The 12,528-nt window shown below is 40.7% G+C and overlaps 1 protein-coding gene across 1 annotated transcript in view; it reads left to right on the top strand.

The window, feature by feature from the left end:
• Window positions 1-12,528, top strand: part of ASCC3 (activating signal cointegrator 1 complex subunit 3) — a 525,526-nt gene that overhangs the window by 448,018 nt on the left and 64,980 nt on the right. Inside the window, exons 35-36 of the mRNA XM_065400559.1 lie at window positions 2,063-2,174; window positions 2,582-2,716. Of these exons, the coding sequence (XP_065256631.1) occupies window positions 2,063-2,174; window positions 2,582-2,716 (247 nt within the window). The remainder of the gene's footprint in view (window positions 1-2,062; window positions 2,175-2,581; window positions 2,717-12,528) is intronic.

The following is a 12,528-nucleotide window of genomic DNA, read 5'->3' as shown; positions in this document are numbered from 1 at the left end:
CTTGCAAATTACCTTCTCTTTGGACAGGTCAGTTGCTCTGAATACATTATCACCTATGATACGCAAGTTTTTATCTAACACGCATTAAAGGTGGTTGGTTTGTTTGTTTGTTTTTACTTGGGCAGCACTCTTGCTTTGAACACAATGTAAGATGAGTATACTGAAAATATTAGGGTCTTGTAGTCATTTACACCTGTGCAAAAGTAGTTGTAATATGCTACCAATTCCGAATTTTTCACTCACTGACACTGGGTTTTACACCCACTTTGCCCAGGAGTAATTGAATATGCAAGGCAGCAGAGAATCATGCCCCTAATTTGTGTCTGTGTATGATTACTAGAAAAGAAATCAGAAGATGCTTGTGTAGCTATTTAACATGCTGTTTCTCTCAGGTAAGCTGCTTGAAGTAAAAACATGTAATCAGATAAAGAGGCTGCTAAAAAGTCAGTGTTACAGAAAATGATATTTTAAAAAAACTTCTACAGTCTCTGATGCTAATGCTAGATTAAAGGAAACCTGTAGCAATTAACTAAAGAGTGTGTGGAATGAGACTTATTTTTCCTTATAAATTTTCCCACCTATGCTAACACCAGTGCATCAGCAACAGTCAGAGCAGTAGTGGAAACAGGGCTCTAGTCTGCTACTGGCATTCTAGGCGCCCTGTTGTCTAACTGCTCAGAAGAGATGTTCAAAGCACTAGTAGCAGCAGCAGCTGGACTACTCTAGAACTTTCCATTGTAACCAGTGGTGGAGCTGAATGGGTGGTGGCAGTGCTGGGAAATTTTAGGAAGAGTTCTAATGTAACTGAAGCAAAAGTGTGAATGAAAGAGCATCTTTATTTAACTAGCATCCATTTCATTGTGCTATTTTTGAATGACACAAAAAAAATCAACTATTTACAGATTTAAGAGGCATAAGTTCACAGCAACTCAGTGTCCTCTTTTTTTTATTGTGCTTTTGAATTGTTGACCTTTTCTATATTAAAAATGTTTAAAATAGTGTTTTAATTGCACTGCTTTAATTGCAGTGTTTTATTTTAGAATTTATTTTTAAATGTTTGAAACTAAAATTTAAGAATGTACTCATTTCCTTTACCAATTGTAGAGTCAATTCCTCACTTTCTTTCTTGAGTGGTCGTATGGGGCTGAATTCATATGTCCTTACTCCAGTTTTATTTGGGCAAAACTCCTGTTGAAATCATATTAATTTTGTCTGAATAAGAACCTGAGGTTTTGGCCCATAGACTTCAGTTCTGCTAATAACGAGTGCAGGAGTTGGTCCAAAATGTCCATGAGTCTTTTATCATGCATAGCTATAGTAAAATGTTCTGGCTCATTTAGAAATATCTTTCTTTAGTTCAGATAGCAAAGAAATATTATTACTGTACAATGTGATAAATGTACATAAATAGAAGAACCAGGAGAATATACACTATAGTGTGTACTAAATACTCCTCATGTAAAATGCCTTTTTTGATTAATTTCAGTTTTGTGAAAAATTAGGCTGAAAAATATTAGTGTTTAATAAATCAAAACTTGGGTGTTCCATGTGTTTTCAAAATGTATCAATCCAGCTAGCTTTATTATTATTATTATTATTATTATTATTCCAAAATTACTAAAACATTTACTTCTCCGTCCCTTCGCTGATTAAAGGAAATATATCCTTACCTGAAATAATATTGCATATTTAAGCTTGTAGCCATGCAAACTGAAAAACACTCCAGTTTACAGAATAAAATATTTTATATTGTTTGATTTATCCTCAGCTGTTTAATACTTAAAATGTTATATTTTCATGTATAGATGCTAGTATTGTTTTGGCTACTCCCAGAATCCATTTAAGAGTCACCAAAAAGAAGCATGGATTTCTCTTTAGACTCTAAAGGGGAACAATTCTATGTTTAATTGCATGACCAGTGTGGATTCTTGCTTCATCCATGCTGCTTGTGCATGTTTCTAGAACGGCAGTCTAGTTACATTCATAGTCTTTCTAGAAGATATCTTTATTGTTAAATATTGACAGTGTGCTTATGTAATTAATCTGTTTTAAATTTATCTAGTTACTATAATTTAGATGATGTGAGCCATGACACCATGAACAAGTTCCTTTCAAACCTAGTTGAGAAATCCCTCATTGACCTGGAATGTTCCTACTGTATTGAAATTGGGGAGGTAAGATTAATTTATACTTTCTTAAGAATCAGTCAGTAAAAATACAGTAGAGGTAATCTTTAATGCCAATCTGTTATTTTTTTCAGCACAGTTTTGTTTGTTCGTGTATTGCTTTATCTAATTGTTATCCAATTCCATAGATTTGCCCTGCATTAACCCAAAACTCCTGCAACAACTCCCGCTCTTAGATCTTGAAATTTCATGTCTGACTTCAGAAATAGAGCCTCTCACAAGACTATCAATGCTGAAAACTGGGTTTTTCCAATCAGTTTGGCAACTGGACTAGTATCATGCTGTTGAACCATTTTGCAATCTTATTTTCATCGCTGTCTATTTTAAAATACAATCTTAAAAGCTTTACACGTGTTTTTATATATTTCATGGTATATTTTCTTCCCTTCTAACAGGATAATCGTAGCATTGAACCTCTGACATATGGCCGCATTGCTTCTTACTACTATTTGAAGCATCAAACTGTTAGGATGTTCAAGGATCAGTTAAAACCTGAATGCAGTGTTGAAGAATTGCTCTCAGTTCTGTCAGTAAGTGATAACTTTTTCTTCATCTTAATATATATGTCTTAATTTTAAAAGGCACAAATAACTTTAGTGAACCTGTACATGTGCATGCACGCACACAAACATGATTAAATAGCATTTCTACCCTGTCCTTGAAGTATTTAATGACCTACATTGTTTCCAAAGTTTGGTAGCTTTCCATTGCCTCATGTTGAACTCTGTCACCTACCTTGTTAGCTGAATGTTAGATAGAAATATGCAAGGCGCCATAGCTGGATGTCTATCTTATCTGATGATAAAGACAGGTCCCAGACTGACTAGGAGAATATTGGAGACACCATGTACTCTCACATGTGAAGGTGCCTTCTGAATTGTCGTCTTGTTTCTCTAAGATTTCACTGGTGTAGATTGTGAACAGCAAAATCCAGTCATCCAAGGGTTGAACTGTCTGAGGATTTCTGGGCTCCTCCAAGTGCGCCATGAGCTTTATTAATAGAGGTGCTCCCTCCTCCTTACTCAGAAAGGGGAAAATATCCATGAATGACTCCTCCGTACAGAAACACAGACATTGTCACATTAGATGTGATCAGTTGTCTGTATTTTAGAAGAAGATGTGAAATCCTCATAATCCAATAATAATAATCCACGCCTAAGGGAAAATTTTTCCCATAATGCGAGAAAGTTAGTGAATCTCTTGTTTAACGAAAAATGAGGTTTGAGAGTCATTATATAAATATGTAAATAAATATTATTTTGGGTATTGTAACCGAGGATGATGTTCTTATAGCCAATATATTGTAACCGTCTAATCCTTTATTGGATGCTATGCTCTTTGCCACTTTGGGGGGGGGGTACTTTTATCAGTTTTATGTTTATTATCTTTTAATTTTATTGGAATGTTCCCTTGTTCTTGTGCAATGAGGGAGAGTTTAAAAAAAAAAAAAAAAAAACAAGCCTGACTGACCTCCTCTTTAGTATTTATTATACCTCTACCATATACCCCCAGCAGCTATGTTCACACTGTACACCACTGGCAGCGGCATGTAGGGTATGTGTAGCTACACACTGTTGCGAAAAGCCGGCTGTGTCCACACTGCAGCATGTAACTACACACATCAGTGAAAGGCTCTGGCAGGGGGAAGGCAGCAGGGAGCTGCGGGAGCTTTTCTCTTCTGCCTTCCCTTGCCAGACCCTTTCCCTCTTGTCAGGGTTTTTCCCTGCAGTAAGGAAAAGCTCCGGCTGCAAGGAGGCAGCAGGACACAATACTGCTAAAAATACAGGGAAGACGTTGCTTGAGCGTGTTGAGAACCATGTAGGGTTCAGGCGTGTCTTTTCTCACCTAAGCACTGCCTCACTGTCTACAGTGCTATTTATATTTGTGCTAGTGAGGTATGTAGTGTATGTACTGTTAGTTAGCTTCTCTCTCAACGAGGTAAACTTTTAAAGTCTCTCTTCATATGGCAAGCTTTTCATGTCTCTTATCATTCTCATTGTCCTTCTCTGGGCCTTTTATTTCTGAGAAAGAGATTGTATTTACTAGGAAACCCAAGAGAACACTGTTCCAGATGCGGGCATACCATAGATTTACCTAACAGCATTATAATATTTATTGTTATTAGTCTCTATCCCTTTATTAATGCAGGCTGACTTTTTGTTTGGTTTTTGCCACTGTTGGGCACAGAGCTGTCCATAGTGTTGCCTGTGTGTTTTTCTCTAGTGATTACAATTAATGTAGAATCCATCAGTATTTAAATTTCTCATTCTGTGTGCATCAGCTAGTACTTATCTATATTGAATTTCATTTAATATGTTAAATAATGCTGGTCCTACTACAGATCCTTGTTGTTTGCCAAGGTGCTGGTAGTAAGGGAAGTTTCTTCCTAACCCCAGGAAGTTAGTGATGGATCCAGTTTCAAACATCTTCAAACTCTGGGGAATTTCAGACCCAAACTTTGTGGCTGAAGCCCATTCCTACATAAAATTTTTGCTAAAAATCCAAGAGACTGCTGGAACTTATAAAATGTTTGTTTACATTCTTAAAACTAATTAGACTAAAATAAAATCAATTAAGGTCCAAATTCTTTCATATGTAAACTTGAAAAGATAAAACAGAGCAAGGGAAGTGTGGAATCCTTATTATGTTAATGGTGAATAACCTTTATAGCCTACAGTTTTACTTATTTTCATGCAGATGTGAGTTTTCATAATTGCTAGTTAAATTATTATTCCATCTTTCTTTATTAAAGGTGTAAAATGAGGTTTTCACAATCAGATGCTGTCTTGAAAAGATTAGGCATTTTAACAGAATTATCGCCAAGTTTTTTCTCAACACTGAATTAATGAGCTCTATAATTAAGGCAGTTGCTTCACACCACTATTGTTAACCAATAACATTACATCTGTCTTGCTCCATTGATGCCCTCTTCCTACTTATTGAAACATTTAGCAGTTTTGGCAACAGGGAATTACATGGCATGGGGTAAGTAGTCTAATTAGATGTAAGTGAAAATCCTAGGGGAAAAGGATATTTAAAAAGTAATTTGAAGAATCTCTTAATGATGCTGGCACTGAAAGCTGTAGCCCATAGTAGAAAAGGCATGTCAACATTGCAAAACATGATTATAATTTTAATTGTTCTGCTGATGCGTCTTACTTTTAAAGTTTTGACTTCCTTTGAATACATTAATTAAAAATAACTTCCTAAACTCTTCTAAAGTGTGTCTGCAAAAGTCTGTAGCATTGAAGTATAGGTCCTTCAGAACTACAAACTTTACAAAAATTAATTCTATTGAGTGAAATTCAGCAGCGACATGTATGGTGGTGCAATGTAGACATCAAGCAGCATTGGTGTAATTTGCAGGCTGTGAAAGCAGAAGTGTGAGATTGTAAGAGGGAAAGTAATCAACATGAGGGTTTAGGATGGAATTTACACTGATTCATGCCAAATTACCAACATGTAATTTACACAGCTACTTGTCACCTGAATGCAGAAATTACTGGGTGAGGTGCTTTGGCCTGTTTTATTCAGGAGGTCAAACTCGGTGACCATATTGATCCCTTCTGGCCTTAAATCTGTGAATTCCACCAATTGTATTTAAGAGCTTCAGGGGCATATTTTCCCACAATCCAATATTCCATGCAAATGATGATAATTCCGAATTATGCACCAGACAGCTACCACTGGGTACCTGCAATTTATCTTGTGGTAAACTGGTTCAGATTCACTCAGACCATAACACTGACAGTCTCCCTTCTCTCAAAATAAAAATTCATTGGCAAAAGCAAGATTTTCTTCAACTTCCTTCCTAGTGACCAAGACAGTTGCTTTCCTGTGAGCCCTGCATCCCACTCTCATACCCTGTTTTTTGTCATCTGCTTGGGTTTCATAAGAACATAAGAATGGCCATATTGGGTCAAACCAATGGTCCATCTGTCCCAGTATCCTGTCATCCAACAGTGGCCACTGGGCATGCTTCAGAGGGAATGAACAGAATGGCAATTATCGAGCGATCCATTCCCTGTCATCCAGCCCCAGCTTCTGGCTGTCAGATTTATAGGGACATCCAGAGCATGAAACTGTGGCACTGACCATCTTGGCTAATAGCCATTGATGAACCTATCCTCCATGAACTTTTCTAATTCTTTTTTTGAAGCCAGTTATACTTTTGGCCTTCACAACATCCCAAGGCAGTGAGTTCCACAGATTAACTGTGCATTATGTGAAGAAGTATTTCCTTATGTTGTTTTAAACCTGCGACCTATTAATTTCATTGGATGACCCCCTATTCTTGCACTATGTGAAGAGGTGAGTACTGCTTCCTTATTTCCTTTCTCCACACCATTCATGAATGTATAGACCTCTATCATATCCGCCCCTTAATGTCTCTTTTCTAAGATATGGAGTCCCAGTCTTTTTAATTTCTCCTTTTATGGAAGCTGTTCCATATCCCTAATCATTTCTTTATTTGTCCGTCTCTGAACCTTTTCCAATTCTAATGTATCTTTTTGTGAAATGGAGCAACCAAAACTGCATTCAGTATTCAAGGTGTGGGTGCACCATGGACTTACATAGTGGCATTATCTTCTTATCTATCCCTTTCCTAATGGTTCCTAACAATCTGTTAGCTTTTTTGACTGCTGCTGCACATTGAGCAGATGTTTTCCGAGAACTATCCACAATGACCTGAAGATCTTTCTTCAGTAGTAGCAGCTGATTTAAACCCCCATCATTTTGTAAGTATAGTTGGGATTATGTTTTCCAGTGTGCATTACTTTGCATTTATCAACATTGAATTTCATAGATTTCAGCTGAAAATGAGTTGGCTTTGTTTCCAGGAGACCTGTAATCTAACTTGGGCTGGGAGATGAAACTCAGATTCTTGTCCTTACATAACTGACCTTTATTGGCATACCTAGAGTTTTTCTGATTGCCACGATTGGGAATGAGAAGGAAGTTGCCCTGCAGGGTTCCCCCCCACACACACACCTTTCCTGTGGTCACATTTTAGATGGTGTCAATCCAAAGTAGCTCAATTGTGAACATTGCTGGGTTATGGTGCTTGCTACATTGTTTATTGATGGGAAAACATTAATGAATTATGACTGAATGGCTGGAGTCCTCTCTACTGGTGTTTGGAGATTGTCTCCTTTTATTCCCAAACAAAGGTGGAGAGGGTGTAACAGAGATCTAAGTTTGGATTTAAGGCATTGAGCTATAATTCTATTAAATCATTTTTGTTGCTGTTGCTGGATCCAGTGCTCAAGAGCAGATATGCGGCTTCTCTGTATATGGGCCTGATTCTTCTCATGGGAAAATGTCTGGCTGGCTGATTCCTGGCTTCAGGGGCAGATTTATGACAGAGAAATCAGGATACAGTGATTAGAGTCTTTGTGTCCACTAGTGCTAGTAAAATTAGTGATTAATCACTGGTACTTAAGAGTGTTGCTTGGTAATTATTAAGATTAGTTAAATATGGGTGTGATCCTGCAGCCTTTACTTACATCATAGGTTTTCAAACAATGGGCCATGGCCCTGGTCACAATGAGGTTATCAGGGCGCGTGTGACCTGGGGAGGATGGATAGGAAGAGTCTGGTCCCAGAGTCTGCCTCCCACCCCGGACACCTGTTACCATTACCCAGCACAACCAGTGCTGTGCTGCCATCTTGCTGCCTGTAGCTGCTGCGCCCCTCCCGTTTGCTGTGCACTGCTTGCGCCATGTGCTCTCACCAGACAGCATCTCCCTGGCTGAGATCTGACTCCGCCTCTTCCTATGGGGCAGGCACCCCCCATCCTTCAGGGTACACTTGGCACCCACAACTTTGAGGCCATGCACTGCAGAGCCAGGAATGGGGGGTGGATAACAAGAGGAGGGCTCTTAGAATAATAGAAGATTAGGGTTGGAAGAGCCCTCAGGAGGTCATCTAGTCCAATCCCCTGCTCTAAGCAGGACCAACACCAACTAAATCATCCCAGCCAGGGCTTTGTCAAGCCGGGCCTTAAAAACCTCTAAGGAAGGGGATTCCACCACCTCCCAAGGAAACCCATTTCAGTGCTTCACCACCCTCCTAGTGACATCGTTTTTCTTAATATCCAACCTAGACCTCCCCCACTGCAACGTGAGACCATTGCTCATTGTTCTGTCATCTGCCACCACTGAGAACAGCCTAGCTCCAGCCTCTTTGGACCCCCCTCACCCTTTCAGGTAGTTGAAGGCTGCTATCAAATCCCCCCTCACTCTTCTCTTCTGTAGACTAAATAAGCCCAGTTCCTTCAGCCTCTTCTCAGGGCCCCCTAATCATTTTCATTGCCCTCCGCTGGACTCTCTCCAATTTGTCCACATCCTTTCTGTAGTGGGGGGCCCAAAACTGGACGCAATACTCCAGATGTGGCCTCACCAATGCTGAATAGAGGGAAATAATCACTTCCCTCGATCTGCTGGCAAACTACTAATGCAGCCCAGTATGCCATTGGCCTTCTTGGCAACAGGGGCACACTGTTGACTCATATCCAGCTTCTTGTCCACTGCAATCCCCAGGTCCTTTTCTGTAGAACTGCCGCTTAGCCAGTCGTCCCCAGCCTTTGGCAGTGCATGGAATTCTTCCATCCTATGTGCAGGACTCTGCACTTGTCCTTGTTAAACCTCATCAGATTTCTTTTAGCCCAGTCCTCCAATTTGTCTAGGTCACTCTGGACCCTATCCCTACCCTCCAGCATATCTACCTCCCCCCTAGCTTAGTGTCATCCGCAAACTTGCTGAGGGTGCAATCCATCCCATCATCCTAATGAAGATGTTGAACAAAACCGACCCTAAGACTGACCCCTGGGGCACTTCAATTGATACCGGCTGCCAACTAGACATCAAGCCGTTGATCACTACCCGTTGAGCCCGACGATCTAGCCAGCTTTCTATCCACCTTATAGTCTCCTGGGAGAGTGGGGATCTGGTCGTGGTGGAGATGGGGGCTGTGCTGGGTGAAAACAGGCCAGACATGGGGAGCTGCCATAAGGCAGGTGGTAGCTCTCTCAGGGAGAGATGGGGACCAAAGGAGAGGCAAGGAAGTTGTGAATCTGCTAAGAGGATCCAGACTGGACATTGTGCCAGGGGGTGGGGGCAAGGAAGGGGGCGCTCCCTGGGGTTGGATCTGGCTGCCCACTGAAGGGCCCAGATGCTGGATTTGCCTCATCCAGTCACCCTGGACTTCCACAGATCTGTGAGGCTGAGGAACTGCCCCTGCCCTAAGGACCCCTTGCCCAAAGCCGAACCTATGGGATCCATGCACACGTTCCCACAGGCCCCTCTGCTTTAGCAGTTCCCCTCCTCTGCAGGGGAGGAGCCCTGGAGCTTTCTTGTCATATGGGGATTTCCCTCCTCTTTCCTTCCCCCATCCCACCCCCTTGCATGGACTTCAAACTCAGCACCATGAAGGGTTCCCCTCTTTCCCCTGTGCTGAGGGGGGTCCCGCTCATGGGACATGAATCTCCAAAAGAGGATGCAGCAAAAATAAAGTTTGGGAATCTCTGACTTACATGAATAGTTCCAACAGCTGCAGGATGGGGCTTAGTTATCTGACTTAATGTGATTATGCGGCTGGGCAAATGGACACAGGTTTTACCTTTTTGTAAAGACATCAGATCAGTTTACACTACATAACTTCAAAAAATGACGGTTTTCTTGCCATCTTGTAGCTCCTTTGCTTAGCTGCCTGTCATTTGGCTCTTTCATTTCTGTTTTTCTCTGTTTTCCCCACAAGAGGGAGCTCATTGGGTTCTCTGTGCTTATTCCTATACCTTAAATGTAGGCTTGGAAGGATTAGATTTTTATTGGTAAATGTTAGTGAATGTCAATTTCAGGATGCACACACAAACTGAAAAAAAAAATATTTCCATTGGTGGTTATCAAAATTTATAGATAGTCAAAGTAAGAAAAACGCCAATTGAGAACTTATTGGAGTTTGATTTAAGGACATTTGCTTCATATATTTTGGCATGTGATGTTGAAAATTTTTGTTTTAACAGTTGTAACATTTTAACTTTTTGAATCTCAGCATCAACTGTCATTAAATAATTGTCTATCCTCCCCCAATTGTCTGACTCCCCCATAATTTCCTGCAACTGTGAAAATTTAAATAGATAAAAAAGCTTAAAAATAAATATTGATATTTGTCAAAATTATTTAAAAAATCAAAATTAAAATCTACCAAGCAAATGCAAATTTTGCTCAGAGCGGGCTTTTTTTTCCTTCTACTTTATACCTGGAGGTTTATAATCCTAAGAGACCACAACAATGGTTAGGAACTGTGCTATACTTGTGGGGCTATAGCCTTTCTTCCCATGATCTAAGCATCAATTCATCCTCCAAGTGCCCACATATCCAACCCTTATATCTCTGCCTGAAGTCGGCAATATGCTGTTGCAGTAGCTTGTACTGGATTCCACTTCTTGGAATTAAACAGAAAACTTGGCACTGTCTGTGGTACCAGATTGGGTGGGCTAGTGAGACAGCTATTGTACTTCCTGGTATGTAAGTACCAAAAGTGGGTGGGAAGTCAGTTAAAACAGAAAAGGTCTATGATCACCTCCCCCTGTTTCAACAACTGCTATGACTTTCTGTTTCTAGGGTTTATTTCACTGACTTTTTACGCCATTCTTTATATTCTTTATGTCACCATTAGTGCATGTTCTTGGCAATCTTATTCTAGTCATAATTAAGCATTTGTGAGTGTTTGCAGGACTGTATTAGAACAGAGTAAGTTTTCATTGTAGAACTGGAACCTTACTCTGTATCAATATGTAAGTTATTACTGCCCATGTCCTGTTTTAGGCAAGAACCTTTTGAAGCTGGTTTCACTTAGTTGGGAGGAAAGAAATTAATGATTTGTGAAATAATTTTCTACAAAAAAGTGGAAATTTTGTGTTTTGCTTTCTCCACAAGACGCCATAAAAACATTATTGGTCCCCCCCTGTTATTAGCAAGTAAAAACGCATGAGGCATTAAGGTTTTAAGGCAATAAGCCAGATTTTTATTAAATCATTTCTGCTTCTGTTCTCTGAATCTATTCATGAAAAATTAGATCACTTCTACAAAACAAGTCAGGTTCTAAGAGATGCTTATTGATGTATTGATCAATTTCAAAAGAGGTAAAGGTACTATTGTGAATTTTTCTTAGGGATATACATCTAAAACTGACTATTTTCAGCATGTTGTTCTTTTTAGGAATGGATTTTGGTGTAGGGAGCTGTTGGTTACATATATTTTACCACTCAAACTTCATTTCACATGAAAGAGCAATCAGTCATGTTAGGCCCTAATCCTGTAAAAGTTTATGCATATGCTTGACTTCATATACTGGGAGTTAATTCTAATGACTTCAATGGAACTACTCACAGCACATAAAGTTAAGCACATACATAATCTTTTGCGGGATCAGGGCCTTAATTTGTATACATCATGTTCTCTTCATATCCTTTCATTAGGTGTTCACCTATGCAGATCCATTTGTAGGCTCAGAGGTTTAATTTGTAAGCATATCTTTTTCCAAAGCTCATGACAATAAATGATTAATAATTAAGGCTACAGTTTTGTCATGGACGTCTGTGGTGGTGTATGCACACCCTGCCCTCCTTCGGGATGGATTGTGGGTGTGCTGACACTGTGGTTATAGTCTACCAAACAGTCTTGGGCCTCGCAACATTGCAGCCCAAAGGCCAGAATCAAAGCAGCGACCCTTGGGTTCTGGCCTGGTCCGAGACAATATGGCCACCAACAAGCACAGAGCAGTGTGGCCTAGTGGCCGGAATCAATATATCGGCCCCCAAGCTCAGGCCTGCATGTCCTAGTGGCCAGAGTCAATACAGCGGTCCTTGAGTGCAGGATAGCACAGGCTTAATAGCCACATCCGAGGGCCATCACCAAAGTGGGTGGCGGCCAGGGTAGGGAAACCCGGGCCCACCCAACTCTGGCCCAGGGCCCTAACAGTGGCGGAGTGGTCTGCCATTGGGTCAGCTGGGAATCCAACCGCAACATGCTGACCTTACACGGGTGGGAGATACCACTCACTCCACTTCCCTGGGTCACTTCCTATTGGGTTTCCTGAAGCTGCAGTCCATATGACGTCTGGGTCTCCGGGCTCCTCGATGCAGCTAATTCCCTTAAACTCTGACTCCAGCCAGTCAGCTGTAGGCAAGAGGTCTCCGGTCTGTGTCTCGGGAGCCTCCACCGAGCATCCTTCCTCCTTGGTGGTCAGCCCAGACTGAGCTGGGCTGTTCTCTTTTAAACTAGCACAGCAGTTGGAGCATGCCCAACATGGTCTGAGGGGCGGGACTTCCTCCACCCAT

This window comes from Emys orbicularis, chromosome 3 (genome assembly GCF_028017835.1).
Source record: "Emys orbicularis isolate rEmyOrb1 chromosome 3, rEmyOrb1.hap1, whole genome shotgun sequence".
NCBI lineage: Eukaryota > Metazoa > Chordata > Testudines > Emydidae > Emys > Emys orbicularis.
Note: the sequence above shows the minus strand (reverse complement) of the source record. Positions and strands in the feature narration are given on the sequence as shown.